The sequence below is a fragment of the Bubalus bubalis genome, chromosome 10 (genome assembly GCF_019923935.1).
Source record: "Bubalus bubalis isolate 160015118507 breed Murrah chromosome 10, NDDB_SH_1, whole genome shotgun sequence".
In the NCBI taxonomy this organism is placed as follows: domain Eukaryota; kingdom Metazoa; phylum Chordata; class Mammalia; order Artiodactyla; family Bovidae; genus Bubalus; species Bubalus bubalis.
The window spans coordinates 3635525-3655896 of record NC_059166.1 but is presented as its reverse complement, the minus strand read 5'-3'; the positions used below and the strand labels follow the sequence as shown (position 1 = coordinate 3655896).

Below are 20372 nucleotides of genomic sequence, written 5' to 3'. Positions count from 1 at the left end.
GGTATTCATCAGTGTTTAAAGATTATGTGAATTTAGCCAAGAACATTTTCTTTACCAGCAGAAAGAATCCCATCACTTAACTCGTAAACATGCCCGCCCCGTGGAGTCCTTCCCGCTCGTAGCCAGGCGAACTTGGACTGGTCCTGGAAACTCCGCCGGCAGGGGGGCAGATTCAAGAGCCAGCCTCGGCCTTGGGCACTCAGGATCAGGAGTTCTGTAACCTGAAACTGTCTTTCTGAAAGACTACACTTTCCCCGAACAGTCTTCCAACATTTAAGATTATACAATGTGGTTAATAAATCGTCTTGCAAAAATGTAATGTTTTATGTTGCCTCATCCTTTCTGCCAGAAAATGCTTGAAGCAAATGCACCACGTTGCTCCAATGTGAACTTGATGTCTCCTCTGCAGACAAGGCCTGGGCTGTTTGCACGTGAAGTTTAGGAAGCCCTGCACGTCCTCCTCAATGCACAAAATGTCTCTGACCTTCCCCATACATGACAACAGACAATGAACGTGAAAGGTGGTATTTTAAAAATTCTGTATTCAATTATTCACAACGAAGGAGAGCCATTAAAATTATGAACATCTCTACATATGTTTCATGTATCGTACATATATAAATATACTTTAAATGTATAGTTACATATCGACAAAAGTTTCTAGCCGCTCTAAGCTTGTAGGTAAAACAAAGATTTTGTAATGTAACACCTGTATATGCATATACACTGGCTGTTTGAATTATGAATTTATTTACAACTTGCCTAGTTTATCATAAATGATTATTGTTATATTATACAAACATAACAGAAAAGATTTCTTTTAAATACAAAGACTGCAAATGAATACATGAAAAAATTACACACATGTACAATATTTATAATTTATAAATGCAAAGTTAAGATCTCTTTAAGTTATTGCACTTGTGCATTTTACAAAGTTTTTCTATGTCAGATGTATAAAATATTTGTAAATTTATAACTCATTAACTGTAATGAAATTGGATATTAACTCAAAATTCTTTCTCCTTCCAAAAGAGAGCCCACTAAAACTGTGGATACAGATCCACTGAGTCTAAAAATCAGCATTACTACGAGATTCACTGTATTTTTGATAGCATGTAACCCATATGTCACTCCAGCAGCTTCCTGTCAGCAAGGAGATTACAGATGCCTTAGCTAAGTAGAGATAGAGAATCTTTTGTTCATAAGGACTTGTTAAAAAGAAAAGTCACCTTTTCAGAAAGAGTCAGGATACTGCATTTCTATAAATTTGGTAACTGTTTCACAGTGTTTTGGGCATGCACATTTTTCCCAGCGGGTCACTGGGGCGGGCACGGTAAAATGTGGGGGCATCGTGTGGAAACCACTTCTGCGATGAAGTCTATGTTCAGTGTTCACGCTGAGTGAATATATAGAATATACACCATACAACGGATCGTATGGAAGAGAACGTTCCCGTACGTCATTTGCCTAGGATATTTGAGACATGACACAGGACTGGGAGCTAAAGAGAAAACAAATGCTGCAATGCCCAAGAGAGGATGATATTTTTAGGTGGGCTAGGGTACGAGATAACACACTTTTAAAACTTAACTTGCCATAGGAATGAAACCTTTCCACTTAAGCGTCAGAAAATGGACAGTTCCTCAGTAATATTAGCTGAAACTTGACGTGTGTAGACCTACTTCTCTACTTGGTGGCTTGGACTGGCTGGAAGTTTCCGCCTGGGTCCTGGGGTAACACTGACCTTGCCCGGCAGACGCGTGAGGGTCTGTGGGCTCTCAGAGTGGTCAGAGAAGAAAACGCTGAGAGTTTGGGCAAAGGCAGTGATGCTTCTTTGGATTTCAAATGTGTTCCTTGGAAAACATGGACGTCTTTAACTTTGTCCCATCTTTTAAATTTAGAACGAGAGCAGCATTGAAACTGTTTTCTTCCTCTTTTTTTTTTTTTTTTTGCTATTTTTATCATTGCATAAATGTATCTAATGCTTCGATCAAAATACTCAGGAAAAAAAGAGAAAACAGAGTAAGCAGTGCATGGAGTATCACAGTTTAAACCTAAGTGTTTAAAGAAATTGGCAAAGTGTGTATCAGCATAAATACTTATGCAAAAGTAAAAAGACACCAGCCATGCACTATAGACAAGCCTGGGAAAGCGCCACGGCAGCAGACCTGGTGAGTTTACATTTAACAGTGAGTTTAAATCATGTTAACACTCGCAATTGAAGGGATACTTTAAAGCGAATAAATGAATAAGTTTCTAAAGAATGAAACCCTGAAGAAAACCAGTGAAGTGTAAAAGGCAAACACATTTGAAACACATAAAGATACAAGTGGGTTTCCGAGTCTAAGTCGCGCCTATGTACCTGGAAAGCAACAGCAGCACATCCCAGTGTCGCAGTTCTTGCAAGTTCTTGTTAAAAAAAAACAAAAAAACACTGAGTCTGCACAGTTCATTGGTTACGTCAGGAGGATAACTGAATAAAATGAAATACAGTATAGAAGTCTCATAAGGAGAGAATGATCTTAATTAATTCAACTTGATAAAATCAACCATGGATGTATCCCTTGAAATGCTTTTAAGTATAGTCAAGCAAGAAAGCAAACGACAAATATATGAAAGAAGAAGTAAAACTGCAGTATTAAAAATAAAGGCACAGACCAAGGCATGGTGAATCATTTAGTCTTACGAAGACTCAACCCTTTCTTTGGATTAAAAGACCAGCAACATAATACTAGAAACTAAATCTGTTCAATAATCCAAGAGGCTAAGGATTTATGCATCTACGTGTATTGTGTACAAGCATAACTAGTGTGCTTGAATATACCAAGAAAGCAAAATTTACTGAGGTTGATTCTGTAAAATAAACGCAGTATCTGAAAAGCATGCTAGGGAGAGGGAACCTACACCGAGCAAGCCTTGTTCTGGAGTAGCTTTGCTTTTGTCGCTGTGGTAGCAAGTCAGCAGCTCTGGGGTTGTCTGCACAGGTGCTTTTCCATTGAGAAGAGTTGGGACGAAGGACAACTGTGTGTGAATAATTTAAAACTTGGTCTCTCCTCCAAGGCTGGCTTCTCACGTGCTTCTTGAAAATAACTAAAGCTGGGAAATGGATCACACAATTCCTGCCCTAGTAAAAGGGCTGTATTTGAGGATTCCTTTCCACGTTAATTGCATTTAAGACTCTCCGTTTAATTAAATCACAGCCAACTAGTAATTAACCAGATACTTGCATTTTTTAGAATTTTATTCCACTGTCCAAGTTCAGTATTTCATGTCGTTGTTAGCATGCATTTCCAAGAAAATTTCTAGGTAAAAAATATATTCACTATCTCTGGAAAGAGAATGGAATAATTGCATTTGATGATAAAAACTGTTCTCTATTATAAATGAAAACCAATAAAAATTTTTGAAAATTAAATATTCAACATATACTCACAACTGGTTACCAAATTTATACTGAACAGGGAACTTGGGCCCAATATAAAATACCACCTTAATGAGAAACTCATCAAAACACTTCTCAATGACAACCATCTGTCCTTTAAAGAAAAGATCTGGGGAAAAGACAAGATGGAACTCTAAAAGCGTGTCTGCTAAATAAATCTGCTGAGATACAAAATACTCCCAACGGCGTGTTTTCCACAACAGATTGTTAACTAAACACCGAGGCCCCTTTCATCTTAGGTGAGTCTATGATTCCCAAGTCGCTCTTACACATGATGGAAGCAGTATTAACAGTTTACCTTAGAATACAGTCCTTTGTTCAAACTTTGCTTCTATTATGACGAGTCACAAGAAATTAACCAACCAATAAATCCACATACACTTCTTTGGGAAACTATTGTTCAAAGCACATGTCACATCATGTAACACACTTGGCTATGTCAAAATAAGACACTTTTCTCTAATAATCAGGTCAGAACAGCAAACTTAAATGCAAAAATAGCCAGAGGCTTCCCTCCCCAGGACTGCTCTTTGCAGGAGCAGAATTCACACATTCTTTTAAAATCTTTTTAATAACACAGCAGCCTTAAATAATAGTTCCTTCCCCCTAGCAATTCAGTCTCCAGGTTCAGTTAGATGGCCTAAGGCACTCTCCTGATTAACGTTAAATCTCGTGGGTCCAGTTTTAAACATTTGGATGTAGAAAGTTTGGATGTATGCAACATTTTAGAATTCAATTCTATGAATACACTAACGTGAAAGAGGGCTTTTTCTAGTCAGCTTTATATTCAACAATATACATTTTTCCACATGAAAAATCACTGCTTTTGAAGAATGGGGCTGATTTGTACTTTTCACAGATGTGTCTGCATCTCTCTCCCTTTCTCTCACGTATGTATGTGTGTGCATATCTACACACGTGTGTATGTCTACATGCATGTACACGTGTGCACAGCTGCACACGTCCATGTGTGTGTGAAACTAGCCACAGTGGCATTCTCTGTTATTCATTTTATGTCATACTGTAAAATTGTAACGGCAAATGGAGCTCCAAGTCAGGAAGAGGGCCACTTTTAGAAGCCCATAAGGAAACTGAACACAGCGTTAATTTTAAAATAAGAATGATGTTTATCTATAGCTAACTCTGCTACAGACCAATCATATCTTAGAAACATCCGATTTAATAATTTTTGCAAAAACCAAGCTCATATGAACAACAATGTATACAGTATTGGATATGTGAAATAATCTTTTAAAAAATTTATTTCATTAAGAGGAATGTTCCAGTTTCCTGCTACGAGGATGGTGGATAAGCCACTTGTTAGGGACAACTCAGTACTTCTGAGACTCTAATTCCTTCAGGTCAGGACCAGCAGCTTCGGAGGTTAAGCTTTAACAGGCACCAGGAGTGACTGGCTTTGAATCCTTGCAGGAAGGGGGCTGACTAAATTTTGTATACTTCTTTCCAAACATTTACACTGTAGAGTAATATGAGCTTACCAAACTGATACAGAAGCACCTTTGCAGACACAGGGTTTTCTGTGGATGTCTGACCTTGAGTGGAGCAGGAAGGGCAGAGGTGGGCCCGGATACAGCTGTGTCCTCTGGCCTCCCTGCTGTGGGCACAGAGCTTCTGAAAGACCATCGGGTGGAAGAGGGAAGGATGTGGGAGAGGAACGCAGCAGGCCAGAGTGAAGATTCCAGGAGGCTTAGATTTTATGGTTTAATTGATTTTAAGAGAAATGTATGGTCTCTTAAATAACCTGTAGAATAAATCTTTCATTTTTGAATGTGAGTTTAAGATTTTGCAATGACATCAAGTGAAAACATAAAAGCATCATTATTAAAAATTCACACTTTACATCCATAAGACTTGTCCGTTGAAAAACATTTGTATGCCTTGCTTTTATTTTGTTTTGTGTGTGTGTGTGTGTGTGTGTAAAGGGTTTAGGAAATTTGCCAAGACTACAATAAAGGAAAAAAAATTAAAAAAAATTCTCTTAACATCTTTAGAACTGATATTGGAGTTCTTAGATTTATTATGATGTATATCTGCATCTCTTCTCGAGAGGATAGAAAATCTACTTTCTTTAGTGTTAAATTTACACATCTAAGCCCTTTATATAAATTTAAAGAGTACACTTTAGTCCACCTAACCTTTTTCAATTCACGAGGCTCTGAACCCAAGTCTGACTGTTTCCATCAATGATTGCAGAAAGACACTTCTTGCTCTGTCAGCTCGATGCCACGGGCTGAGGCTGCCTGCCACGATCCACGCTAAGGACAACCAGGTTACACACGAACATCCACAAGCGCAACGTGTCAAAGCTCCTGTTTATAGCCAACAACATCAAAGCAACACTGGCGTGGAAGCCAGAGTGCAGTGCCATCTTAGTACCGTTTCAACCCTCACTAGAAAGATACAGCGGGAAAGTACCCCTTCTAAGCGTCCGTCTCCGTAAAGGCCTCCGCCTAGCAGCCCATCACAAAAGGCCGGGCCACGAGTCAGCAGGCGTCTCTGGGCGGCGCGTCTCGGGGTCTGGCCAATCACCGTCGAGGACGCGGCAGGGAGCCATCTGCTGGACGCGCGCACTTGATGGTCCTTCTTGAAGAGGTCTGCATCCCAGTTTAACAGGTGTAGGTTCCCCCCGAAAATAAAAGGAAGAAAAGTCAAAGAAGCAGGATGAGCATTTTCAGGTGGGACGGCCCACTGGGGGCCGTCAGTCATCGGTCTTCACGGGCAGCCTCTCTGGGGACCCCTCAGCCTCTGGCAGGTCCGGGATCCCCAGGGCGCTCTCCTCACCCCGGATCACCTTCTCCCACTGGCTCAGGTTATTCCTGGAACGAGGAAGGCAGAGACAGGGGACATTTCAGAAAAGACTTCTGGACTCTGTCCCCACACCACCCACAGTGTAACTTGGGCATAACTTAGCCTGCTGGCTTCTGGGTGTCACCCTGATCATATATAATATTCATTTAAAACACTGTAATATATTTTAGATGGCATATTAAAAAGCAGATGTTACTTTGCCAACAAAGGTCCGTCTAGTCAAGGCTATGGTTTTTCCAGTAGTCATATATGGATGTGAGAGTTGGACTATAAAGAAAGCTGAGCACCGAAGAATGGATGCTTTTGAACTGTGGTGTTGGAGAAGACTCTTGAGAGTCCCTTGGACTGCAAGGAGATCCAACCAGTCCATCCTAAAGGAGATCAGTCCTGGGTGTTCATTGGAAGGACTGATGCTGAAGCTGAAACTCCAATACTTTGGCCACCTCATGCGAAGAGTTGACTCATTGGAAAAGACCCGGATGCTGGGAGGGATTGGGGGCAGGAGGAGAAGGGGACGACAGAGGATGAGATGGTTGGATGGCATCACCGACTCAACGGACATGGGTTTGAGTGAACTCCGGGAGTTGGTGGTCGCAGAGTCGGACACGACTGAGCGACTGAACCAACTGACTGGCTGATAACAGCTGTCCCCTGGACCCTGCACTGCAGTTCGGGGTCCTCAGAGGGGGCCACACCCGCTGGAGCCGAGGCCCCATCCCACCAGCTTCAGGCTGTGGAGGTGAACAGGCAGCCCACGCTCCGAGTTTCTGACTCAGTCAGGATTCACTGGGAGAGCAGACTGGGCCATCAGGTCACACACAGGTGGAGAGGAAGGAAGGGGGGCATCCATGACGACCCCCCAGCCAGGCCTTTGCATCCTGCGGGGCGGAAGTGTGTGCCCCTGTGCAGGTCAGTCCCGCCCATCACACACCGCATGCTGAACACTATGTCAGGCGTTAAAAATCACCTCAAGTTACACCTGCTACGGACCTTTGAGATTTCCTTGTTAGGTGGTTGATTTGTGCTCCCCTGGCCTCTGGTCTCAAATGCACCCTCAGCTCCCCCACCCCCCCAGTCTCTCTCAGGATCTGCAGCTCAAACACGAGGGCATCTTGGTCTCCCTTCAACGGTGGAGCACTCCTGCTGCCTGGCTGCCCCTGGCCCGCCCCGTCCAACCCCGCAGAGACCCCATCCACATCTCCACCTTGACGGGATGTCAAAATCAGAAGGGAACCTTAGTGTCGGCAAGCACAGAATGCTAAGAGATCTTTGTACAAAGAAACCCCTAAAATATAACCTGAAAAATGTAACGCTTTAGCTTCTGTACCATATCATCAGGTGTCATTTCCCCCAAACCTAAAGAGACTTCTTGGTATACTGGAAAAAAGACGCACACTAACTTTGCTGTGTTTCCTTGGCTCAACAAAACATGCTGGGGCGTTGTGTGCATTGCCACAGGTGCAGAGAAGAAAGAGGACCACTTAAACAGGAGGCAGCAGTGTCTCTGTTAAATCTTCTTGCATGTTAGTTTTATTTGTTTTCCTTAAAAAAAGCCCGTTCGTGAGTTTCAACAGCAGAGGACAGGGGAGCCCTAAAAGCCTCTGATTGTGTCTGCAACCTTCCAGCCACAGGTCTGGTGCACCCACTCCAGCCCCCAGTGTGGTTCCGGCCGAGCGGTTACAAAAACAGTCCCCACGCCCACTCTCCTGCAGAAAGCCAACACACGGCTGTTTGCTCATTGCCTGTCACCCTCCCCAGGGGAATTTCCTTTCCAGGTGAAATGAAATCTTAGAAAATTCCCAACGTTCTGAGCTGAGTTTAGCCCTTAAAAAGGATAATGAGAGCACACAGAGAAATCTGAGCTAGAACAGGTCAGCTGGAGGCCTGCCTTTCTTTCGGGAAGAAAACGAAACTTAAGATCGCATTCACGATCCCGTCTCTACCCTTCAAACAGTAAACTGTGTGATTTAAACTGAGTCCCCTTCCAAACCAGCAGCTCAGAAAAGACATTATCGTCTTTTAAAAAACAGCATCAGCCAGGGGTCTGTGAGTCATAAGAAAGAACATTCCCGCTCCTTTTTGGTGAATGAACGACTTTGTGAATAAACACTCTTGACTTATATTTGTCACACAGGCAAACAGTTACTCTAACCTGTAGTGAAGACATCATATCTAGATGGGGCAAAAAACGCTGCCCAGATTTTTACTTTTGATGGAAAAGCGTCGAGGTGAAGCTGGTGTACATACCTGCAGGCCTTCAGGAGCGGTTCCGTGGCGGGGAAGATCTGGGTGAGGGTGGTGTAGCATGGAATGGCCACGGCATTGTAGAACCCCAGCTGGCCCAGCACAGAAGCGCAGACAAGAAACACGACGGCACGTTAGCAATTCTAGCAGCACTGTCAAAATTCATCAAGTGCATTTTCTACTTCTCAAGCCCGCCTGAGAATCTAAGCACTCTGGTTTTGCTAAGTAACATTTGCCTCAGTGAACACTCCTGCAGATGACCGTTTAAAATTCATTAAAATATGTTCACAATATAAAACATAAAAAATTTAAATCATAAAAAGAAGCTACTTTAAAACCCAAGTACAGTATTCAGTGGGATTCTTATTATAGATCAGTTGTAATTCATGACCTATTCTTAGGAGTCTTTTACTAAATGGCAAAGAATAATTGCACAATAATCCAAGTCAGAAGCAATGTATTTGGGAAAATACTAGCGGATCGCAGAAATATCTTATTTAAAATTCACTAATACTATAAATGGATCTGGAATTTTGGCAAAAAAAATGCACTGCTCTTAATGGAATCACACGAGAACAAAGTCCACTTTCTGACGGCATTTTCAGTTCTCTTATCAAGAATCCCATTGGGGTCACTGCTCAACTGCCTCCAAGGAAAAGCTAATACTGTCAGCTTCCTCTCTTAACTACGTTACAAGATGAATTCCAAAAATTGAACAAATCAAATGTAAAATGATGAAATTAAAAATAAGCTGAAGAAAATAAAGATATTCTCTCAGCATGGGACAGGACTCTTACAATGTCAAAGCAGGACTAAACTGCAAAATACACTCTCAACAGGCATGGCATGCGTGTCGGTGCAAGCCAGACAGGGAAGGAAAGCGAGCCTCCTGTGGAGGAGCTGGCTATGGAGTCGAGAAAAGTGCCCCTGAGCGACAAGGATGGGCAAATCACACCTTCCCACACTGCGCTGGTGCCCGCCAAGAGACGTAATTAACATCCTTATCGTGACGTCAGAAGATTGATAGTTTTAAAAGACCATCATCAAAGGAATATATCACACCACAGGCGCATACATGCAAAGTTAAGAAGGCCCTAGAGCTCTCAAAGCATCAAAAATTAATGCAAAGTATGTTGTAAGACCTGAAAAGAAAATAATGAGTGCCAGTTTACAGTAAGACAAAACTCAAAATGTACTGAAACATTATTCATTATTTGTTAGGAAATGCAGACCTAACCAAACTCTATAATGTTATTCTCCAAAAAATATCTTTGTACATTCGATGACAAAATATTTTTTGTTTGCTAAAATATATTAACGTTTCAACTTCATCCATCCCCTCTATTTCAAGTAAGAAAAGAAAGCCTGTAATTTACTGCAATTTTATCTGTAGAAAGAGGCGATGACAAGGCTAGTTATGAAGTCTTTAAATCTAGCTAGGATTTCCCACTCAAGGGGCATCTAAATGGAGCAGACTTCAGCGGGTTCCAGCTCCCGTCAGCTGGCATGTGCTTCTTACCCCCATCCGCTGTCGACCACTGTGGACGACCGCTTGACCACACAGCCCATACCTGGCCTTGTGGGACCTCGTCCTTCTTGTCTCTGTCCATCATGGGAATGGGCTGTATCCCCAGCTTCTTCATTTCATCGCCCTGGGAGAAACGGGGGGAAACCAGGCTCTCTCAGTTTCACGCAGAGTTATAAAACGTCGGCATTAACGTGCTGTTCCCTCTGTTCATTAATGTTTTCAAAATGAATATTATTTCTGGCTAATGACCACACAAATGTCAGAATAATAAAAATGTAGTGTACTGCTGTGGGTTTTTATCCTCATGTTCCTCTCCTGTGCTGAATTACCAGAAACCCAGCCATCACTTCCGCTTCATTTTGTAGAAGTTGGTGAAAGTTATACCAGAAGGACACGTGTGTGTGAGGAGGAACACACGTGTGTGTGAGGAGGAACACACGTGTGTGTGAGGAGGAACACACGTGTGTGTGAGGAGGAACACGTGTGTGTGAGGAGGAACACACGTGTGTGTGAGGAGGAACACGTGTGTGTGAGGAGGAACACGTGTGTGAGGAGGAACACACATGTGTGTGAGGAGGAATACACGTGTGTGTGAGGAGGAACACGTGTGTGTGAGGAGGAACACAAGAGCAAGGATGGAATAACCTCACGGCCTTCACCTCACTCTTTCAGCTGGTTTTCTCACACGCACCGAGACAGATGAAGCCAGTGTGAAGAGGAACACCGACCCATCAAGAGGAAAGAGCAGCTGCTAAAACATGTCAGTAAGACACAATATAACTGGCTAGAGATCAGCATGAAGGTTAAAATCATGGATGTTTACTGAAGATGTATAGTATCAGGGCCACTGTAAATATTACGTCACTTGATCTTCATGAAATACTATGAGTTAGATATTATTATCCCCATTTTACACATTTAAAAACTACCTTACCCTTTTTATTTCTTTTTTAAGGTTAAAGATTATTAAGTCCTTAGCATTTCTTAATTATTAATATTTTTGACTATTTTGTTGTGCTTGTTTTCAGAAATCTGAAGCATAAAGCATCCTGAGTTTGCTAAGACAGGGTCCCGGGACGAATGATCATAGCCCTCGTTAAGGATGTGTGAGCACAGGACCAGAACGCTGTCTTAACTACGTAAAGTCACTGGAAGCGGTCTGCTCTGAGGTTACTGGTTTAAACATGAACTGCGCTAGTTCTCACACTTTCTTCTTCTCTGCCCTAAGGGAATGAAAATGACCAGGCCCCCTCAAGGATTTCACAAGCCCCGAGACATATAAAGATTTTAAATAAGCAGTGATTCGTACAGGCACCTAGCAACAAACGCTGACGCCGACAAGGAGAACACCTCAGCGGGACGGATGGCCGGTGTGCGCATGTGGTCTGCGGTGTCGGGGCTGAGGGGGGAGGGCTGCGGGGGTGTGGGGCGGGGGGCTCCAGGCGGATGGAACTGCACAGCACAGTCAGGGACCCAGGCCGCAGAGGGGCCGTGGGCTTGGCGCATCAAGCTCGTGACTTCTGTCTTCACCACAGCGAGGGGAGACAGGCGGTTGCCGGGAAACAGAACTTGTCCCGAAGCAGCAAGAGTGGCAGCTGAGGCTGAGACGGGTCACAAAGCTGGCCCGAGGTGTCAGCCTCAGTACTACGGTGGGATGATCATCTCGGACAGCGTGACACCAAAGACCCCACACTCTTAGCTACTGTTACACTGATTCTAGAAGACAGGCAAGGAGCCCAGCTGCACGCTGCAATAATCCAGGCGAGAGCTTGTGAGGGTCTGACGGAGGGGAGAGGGTGGGGCGGGGAGGAGGGCAGCGTGGACTTCATGAACATCTATGAAACCACGGCAAGGCTTGGGCACTGCAGCTCTGCTTCCTCCCTGGGACGGCGAGGTCCTTGCAGATGGCATCTGTGAGCCTACTGGGAGCTCGGTCAATCTCTGTGCACCCCTTAACCAATGCCGTGCTTAACCACTGCACCACTTAACCAATGCTGTGCCTAACCCCTGCACTGCTTAACCAACGAGGAATAGAAAGGGAAAAGAAATCGACACGTTTGTCCCCTTTTGCTTCATGTTTTAGAATACAAATATAGTTGTTAAGGTATGAAGTATATCACTGCTAAATAAATCAAAGTGTCTGCAAAACAGTCAGCAGGCTTCAGACAAGCTTTCTTATGTGGTACGTATAGCATTAACTATGTTACTAGTTTAGACATACATGCAAATTAAGCTGATTATGATAATAAAGTCAAATATTACAGCTCAGACATGTACATTTAAAAACAATCTTGAGTCTGAGAGTAACTAGATTTTCACACACACACACACACACACGATAAAATTTTTTTTAAAAAAGAAACATTCAAGAGGATGTATATACAATGTGTACAGCTGAGCTACCAGGGAAGCTGGCGTAGAAACAATACCTTCAGCATAATCAACCCAAGGCCTGTGGTCCTCACTCAATAAAAACTTCTTTGGTATTACTATTATGAGACAAAACCAACATCATAGACCATTTCTATTCATCATTACCTGAATGGTTACTGTTTTGTTTTTTTTTTTCAGTTTTTATATCTGTTCTTCTATTGGATGAGATTTAAGCTATGAGGTTTATGGTTTTTACCAAACTCTTTGTCCTCCAAATTTACTTTGACTTCTTCTACCCAAATGAGGTGCACAAACATTTTACAGTTTATTTTTCCATAAACTTATTTTTAATATGCAGGGATCTAAGCATCTGTGGGTTCATTTGAACAAGAGAATTATATCCTACTTATTCATGACCAACTCAGAGCAAATTGAGGAGCAAAGACACATTTCTGATAATTTAGATAATTCAGTCAAGAAATGGTATTCATGAAAGCAATGTACACAGCTGTTTCATATGTCGGGAGTCCGTGAGTGCGTGAGTGCGTGAGTTAAAAGGTATTCATGAAAGCAATGTACACAGCTGTTTCATATGTCGGGAGTCCGTGAGTGCGCGAGTCAATGCCTGCGGAGCTCAGCATTTGCAGCTTAACTGGCTGTTTGGCACATTCGCAATGTGATCGCAGGTGTCTACGGTACATCATTAGTCCCTCAAATTTCCTGCTGCAGGCAAATACAGCCTGTGTGTGGGTCCCTCTTAATACTTTCTCTAGTGGCCATAAAAGGGATGACCACTAATAATTATTGAAGAGATGACAAGGATTGGCTATTAAATAAAGAAAACTGCTGCACTGCTGTTCAGGGAATCGGTTCCTGAACCGTTTCAGTGGAGATCAGGATTTACACACGTATCCAAGTCGGACGCTCTGACTTTATACCTGTATGCAGGCTGAACAGTAGGGTTTAAGGCACTGCTCGCAACGTGAGCAGCTACTGTTACTACATTATCCCTGTATTTAATATCCCCTCAATTTTTCCTCACTTCTTGACATCGTCTGCATTCACATGAAACCCCAGGACGTACCTCCGCCCAGAATTCTGCATATATGTCGTTGGCCGTCAGTCTCGTCACTGGCCACAGCTTTGTCACAGAACAAAGATCACAGGCGGTCATCATCAAGCCGATGACACGGTCTCTAGAACACAACGAGACAAGACTGGTCAGCACAGCGTTTGCACAGGTACAGGAACAGCTAGGAAGACTTCTGCAGTTTCAGGACCAAGCGCGGCTTCAGGCTGGCACTGCTGCATGCATCGGGGAGGAAAGACAGCTTTTCAGAGCAGATGCAGCTGGAGGGAGACAAAGGACACAGTTAAGGGATGGTGTCGCTTTAATCGTGAGAACACCGGTCACTGCTCTCCCTAGTTCCATGAAGAGTGCATACTCTGCTCCTGCTTCCTGCTGAAATACGTCATGTTGGCCTGGCCCTGACACCTTCTAAATCCCTGCTATACCTGACTGCCACAAACCAGATTTTGAATTTCATGGAATTGTGAAACTTTAGAGTGGAAAGAAACCTTGGGTGGGGGAGGCGTGGAAACCTATCCAATCCTTTCACTTTACAGAAGGAGAATGTGAGATACAAATGAGTGCAACGATGTCTTCGAGGTGTAAACAGTCCAGGACTCGCCAGAGGACTCAGATTTCCAGACAGCTCTCTCACCGCCTCACCTGCAGAGAAGGGCAGGGTCGCCAACTGCTGTACAAACTCTAACATCCCCACGGAAAGGAGGTTGTTTTTCCTCAATTGCTTTGCACTCACCACCATGTGTTCTAGGTCCCCCCTCCCCCGAAATATGGTTCATTCAGTCTTTCCTCTAGAGGACAAGTAAAAATTGCCTAAAAAGTATTTAAACATACCCACCCCCTATATAATTGTAATGGATTTGGTCTACCCTAAATGAAGTCTACACTTAAGTGTGGCACTACACGCTAGCTATTAAGAGCTTTTAATATACTGACTTAAACTTTTACAAAGCAAATTGCATAATGATAGAAGGCAAATTATGGAGAAAGACGCAAAACTTGGTAACAAGCGAGAAGATGTCGCCATTGCCCCTCCCACCTAAACTCCAGAGTCTGAGGACTCTGCTGCTGCTCAAGGGCGTTGGTCTTCCTGGAGGGGTGCAGACAGACCCCATCTGTGGGCAAGGGCTGCCCTGGGGCCTGAGCCTGTCGACCAGGGCTCGCAGCAGAGCAAGAGGCTTGGCTGGAGCTTCTGATTTAGGGGTGCTCCCTCAAGCAAAGATTCCTGGATCTCTGGGAGACCCTGCTTTGTCTATTATCCATGCTTTGGTGCCGAGCACTTGTGAGGTTTTGCATTAATACTTTCCATCAGCCAATTTCTTTCAGCCCATTAGCCAGGTGGCTCAGTGATAATGAATCCACCTGCCAATGCAGGAGATACGAGAGACATGGGTTCGATCCCTGGGTGGGGAAGATCTCTGGAGAAGGAAATGGCAGCCCACTCCAGTATTCTTGCCTGAAAATCCCATGGACAGCAGAGCCTGTCGGGCTACAGTCCAAAGGGTTGCAAAGAGTTGGACATGACTGAGTGACTGAGCACAGCGTTAGTAATCTCTTCTACAACTTTACTTTTCATAAGGACAAGTGGGTATCGTGTATCTAACAGGCAGTCTAGATGACTTTAAAAATGTCACTGAGACTTAAAACGTGTACTCACCCTGTGACCCCTAAACGGATGTCATGTGAAGATATAAACCCCTTAAATGATCAGAAAGCCCACATTTTCTTGCTGAGATGGTTTCCTAAGCACTTTGTGGTTTACAGGAAGAATATTTATTTCTGGATTTGGGCTTCTAAAGCAATGACTGTATTTTCTGTTTGCGTAACAGGCCAGTTCATTTAAACAGAAACAGAACATGAAAAATACTATTATTTTGTTAACAAATAATTATTTCATGAGACTTAAATAATTCAGTCTCATTCAATCTACATTCACACAAAAGAATCAGCATTCATTTCTTTTGGATAAATATTGCAATAAGCTTCATCTCAAGAAAGATTTCGTATCTCATAAATCTAAGGAAAAAATGTTAACATAAATGGGCACTAGGAGGCATGTGAACCAATTTTCTCCCTGGGTACCATTAGGGTTGAAAGGATAATAACCTACTTATCATTCAGACTTCACTGTCCAATTACCTAGAAAAAAATTTTTACCAGTATTTTACTGTTAACCAAACAAATAAAAACAAGACAGATAAGATCTGTATTAAATGCCTTTAAAAAAAAAACTTTTTTTTTTTTTACTGTTAATGACTAATTAGTTGGATAGTCATGGTTCCCTGGAAATATTAACCTGAATTGGAACTGTGTCGTTTCTATGAATGGGATATAGGCCTAACTGGTGACTCACTCACTTCAGTCGCTTAGTCATGCATGTCTGACTCCATGTGACCCCATGGACTGCAGCATGGAGACCTAATTCATACTGCATTCCAATAGCCAACTCTGAAAGGGATGGAGTTTATGCCAACTGTGCTCTTGGCATGACCCTGCCTGTCCTCCTCACTAAGAAGCTGCAGTGAGAGCCCGGTACGCGGTGCCTCTGCTGCTGACGGTTCTCAGGAGGGCAGCCTCAGGGGGGCAGTTCACCACATTCATTTATTCCAAAAAGTCCTGAAGGCCTGTATGTGTCAGACATGGTTCTAGAAATGAGTAAAATAAGCCCTGCTCAGAAGAATTGATGCTTTTCAACTGTGGTGTTGGAGAAGACTCTCGAGAGTCCCTTGGACTGCAAGGAGATCCAACCAGTCCATCCTAGAGGAAATCAGTCCTGGGTGTTCATTGGAAGGACTGATGCTGAAGCTGAAACGCCAATATTTTGGCCACCTGATGCGAAGAGCTGACTCATTTGAAAAGACCCTGCTGTTGGGAAAGACTGAAGGCAGGAGAAGGGGACGACAGAGGATGAGATGGTTAGATGCCACCACCAACTCAAGGGACATGAGTTTGGGTAAACTCCAGGAGTTGGTGATGGACAGGGAGGCCTGGCGTGCTGCGGTTCTTGGGGTCGCAAAGAGTCGGACTGAACTGAACTGAACTTGTAGGAGTAAAGTTCTAGCGGGGAAAAGCAGAAGGTAAGGAGAAAATTTTCATTCAATGAGTCTATAGAAAAATACTTTAAAGGAGGCAAACATATGAAGATGAGTGAGAGTCCAGTGGCGATGACAATGTGCAAGTCCTAACTCGGGAATAAGCGCTGAGTGGTTGTGGAACAGCAGGAAAGCCAGTCCGGCAGAAACGCAGCAGGGAGGTGGGGCGTGGGCTGCTTGCTGCAGAGTCTGGAGACAGACGGGAACATTCTGACGGCAAGCACCTGGAGGCTGCGGGTACAAGCGCGACCCGCCACGTTTTTAGAGAGGCCCCTCAGGAGTGCTCAGTGGAGGACAGGCTGAAGACCTGTGTGGGGGAGGCTGCTGAGAAGGCCTGCAGGAGAACGCCGGCATCCAGAGGCGTGAGCACAGCAGTGTGAATCGAGGCGACGGCAGAGGCCCCTGGACTGCAGAGACCCAACCGGTGCATCCTAGAGGAGATCAACCCCGAATATCCACTGGAAGGACTGACGCTGAAGCTCCAATACTTTGGCCACCTGATGCAAAGAGCCAACTTATTGGAAAAGACCTGATGCTGGGGAATACTGAAGGCAGGAGGAGAAGGGGACGACAGAGGATGAGATGGCTGGATGGCATCACCGACTCAATGAACAAGAGTTTGAGCAAGCTCAGGGAGAAGGTGAAGGATAGGGAAGCCTGACGTGCTACAGTCCATGGGGTTGGACACGACTTAGCGACTGAACTACAAGTGGAGACAAAGAAAGTAGGAGGAACATTAGAGGCAGTGCGTGAGTATTCAGTCATGTACGACTCTCTGAGACCCCACGGACTGTAGCCGCCAGACTCCTGTATCCATGGAATTTTCCAGTCAAGAACACTGGAGTGGGTTGCCATTTCCTACTCCAATTTTAAGGAAACTCTATAGTGTTGTCTATCATGGTTGTAGTGATTTACATTTCCACCAACAGTACAGCAGAAACTAACACATTTTAAATCAACTACATGCCAATACAAATTAAAAAAAAAAAATCATTTTTTAAAAGCCAAGGAACTGAGAGTCCTAAAGGAAGCAGTGATTCAAAGTCTCAACCACCGCTGATGACAAGACACACTTTAGACATAAAGCTGCAGACAGTGTGGCGGTAAAGCGCTGGAAAAAGTATTGCCAAGAAGTGAGCACAGTCACAGGAAACTAACCCCTCTCACCACACGGGCCGTAGCCTTGTCTCGCTCAGCGAAGCAATGAGCCATGCCCTGTAGGGCCACCCGAGACGGATGGGTCACGGCGGAGAGTTCTGACAAAACAGGGTCCACGGGAGAAGGGAATGGCAAACCACTTCAGTATTCCTGCCTTGAGAACCCCATGAAACCAGGGGGTCGCAAAGAGTCGGACACGACTGAGCGATTGAACTGAACTGAAGCAAGCAAGGGAAGGCTGGTGTGGCTACGTGACACAGAGAACTTTAAGGCGAGAGGTACCATCAGGATAGAAAGAGACTCTCATAGTGACACGAGGCTCAGTCGTGGAGAAGACAAAAGAAATACACAATGTCTAGGCACCTAATGAAGTTTCTAAACACACGAAGCAAAACTGAGAAATATATCAAATTCATAACTTTTTAAATACTGGAAACTGTATTTCCATTAAAAATGGGAAAAATACATTCACAAGTGATAAAATCTATGATATGACCAGTATAATTTTACTAACAAAAAGTGATAGGATCTGTGCAAACAAACCATATAAAATATTATTCAAGACTAAAAAGTCACAGCAATGCTCTTGGATAAGCCGCCAATATACTCTCATTTACAAGTGAAGAGATAAATGCAATAGAGCTGCAATTAAAATCCCAAGGTGGATATTTTTAATTGAAAACAAACCTGATTGATGGAATGTTCTTTTTGTTTATAAGTATTCACTATGAAGAGGATAAAGGGTCAATATGTGTGTAATTTATACGGAAATGGCACAGTGAAAAATGGGCAAAAAGTATTTTAAAATGTTAATAATTCTTGAGTATGGGTATTAGTATACATTTCAGCCTAATTTCTACCATTCTTAAGTTTGAAATTTTTCTTATAAAAATATAAAAATGCATTTATTAAGTACCAATTTCCATGAAATTTTTGGAAAGCAAATGAAAGATGAAAATTATCTTGCCAGGTATGTATGATAAATTTTAACATAGTTATAATAGTCAAAATAGTATGACCACAGTTGAGGATTAGATAATTAACACTTAAATGGCTTAATGAGTCAAAAGAAGTATTCTAGTCTATATGAAAACTTCAATTCAATGGAAAAGAACAGATTGTTAATTGAATGGTATTGATTCAACTCATCAGAAAGAACTAAAGTTTTGTTCATAAAAATGTAATTCTAGAAGCATTAAGATCCAATTACAAAAATATGCAAAGAAAAATTTAAGCACAATTTACATTCCTTTGAGGATAGGGGAGGCCTTCATAAGCAAGACAGGAAGCCAGACTTGAAAAAAACAAATGACAGATTTGGACTCAAGAAATTTAATTTCTTTGCAGTTAAAATACAAATAAAAATTATGAAAGACACTTAAAAGAAAATGTAACATGACAGAGAAAATCTTAATATCCTTAACAAAAATTAAAATGTGAACTGATTTGTGAAAAATTGTAATGAATCCAACAAAGAAAATACACAAATTGTAAACAAAAAGAAGTAGGAACAACAGTCAACAAACATGGAAAGGTCTGGAATGCAGGCATCTATCAGAGAACAGCGTGTTCAAAGAAAAACGGCTTTTTCCCTATGTTAGAAAAAGTGTAAATTTCTACAGTTCTTTTAGAAAATTTAATTTTCTTTTAGAAAATTTTCTAACACCATATGTGATGTGACATATATATTTATAAAGGACAGTAGATAAGAGAGTTGGTAACAGAATTAATAATAGTGCAAAATTCCAGAAACATTTGATTAATAGAAAGAAGGTTTAATGAGCCAACCCCAGAGACTGAGGAAGCTCTATGATCAAGTTTTTGTTTAAAAATATAAGCTCGTGCAGAAACACACAGCCGTGAATAAACACAGGGGAAGGCATGGGATGGTACCACACCAAGCCTGCTATTAGCTGTGGACCACAGACAGAGCAGGGCACCCTCGGGCTTCTCATCCACGCTGTGGGGATAGGGGCCATTCTACGTGAGGGGCTTGAGCAGCAGTGTCTGGTATCTGCAGGGGTCAGGGAATGAATGCCTCCCCCACCGACACACTGACGGTCGGCTCTATTATTGCTTTTCTTGTATATGGCTGCACTCTTTAAACTGTTAAAACAAATATGCATTATCTTTAAAATTACTAATCACCCCGAAATTATTCAGTCATCATAACTATCCAGTATACACCACTAACCTGTATACATGCATGACACACCAAGCATAATATCATTTGCAATTACATTTTTAAAATTTTCTATTTTATAATAATATTATTATCATAATCATTTTGCTAAAAACATGTGCAAGAAACTTGATCCTACTTACACGGCTCTTCTTTGTAACCTAAAGACAATGGAGACACAGAGTTTTCAGCAACTCGAAGGATGCCGTAATGTCGGGCATATTTCTCCAATCTTATAATTGCCATAAGAAAGAGAACTGTGAATAAACACCTGTTCCTACAGGTCTTGGCACAAGAACTACACGTGAAATCTGCTAGAGGCAGAGACACATGAAGACTGCAAATTGCTTGGCACCCCTCGGGCTGCAGGCGGAGGAGCGGGTATCTGTGTGACACGGACGCTCCCACATCCTAGGAGGCTCCCGGCAACATGT

General features: G+C 42.8%; 1 protein-coding gene across 2 annotated transcripts in view; it reads right to left on the bottom strand.

The window, feature by feature from the left end:
• Positions 1-5371: 5371 nt before the first annotated feature.
• PDE10A (phosphodiesterase 10A) overlaps positions 5372-20372 on the bottom strand; it is a 265447-nt gene continuing 250446 nt past the window's right edge. For both annotated transcript variants that reach the window (XM_025294284.3, XM_006067063.4), the window contains exons 19-22: positions 13504-13615; positions 10090-10170; positions 8522-8610; positions 5372-6282 (exon numbers count right to left, since the gene is read on the bottom strand). In XM_025294284.3, the coding sequence (XP_025150069.2) occupies positions 6165-6282; positions 8522-8610; positions 10090-10170; positions 13504-13615 (400 nt within the window). In that variant the 3' untranslated portion in view covers positions 5372-6164. The remainder of the gene's footprint in view (positions 6283-8521; positions 8611-10089; positions 10171-13503; positions 13616-20372) is intronic.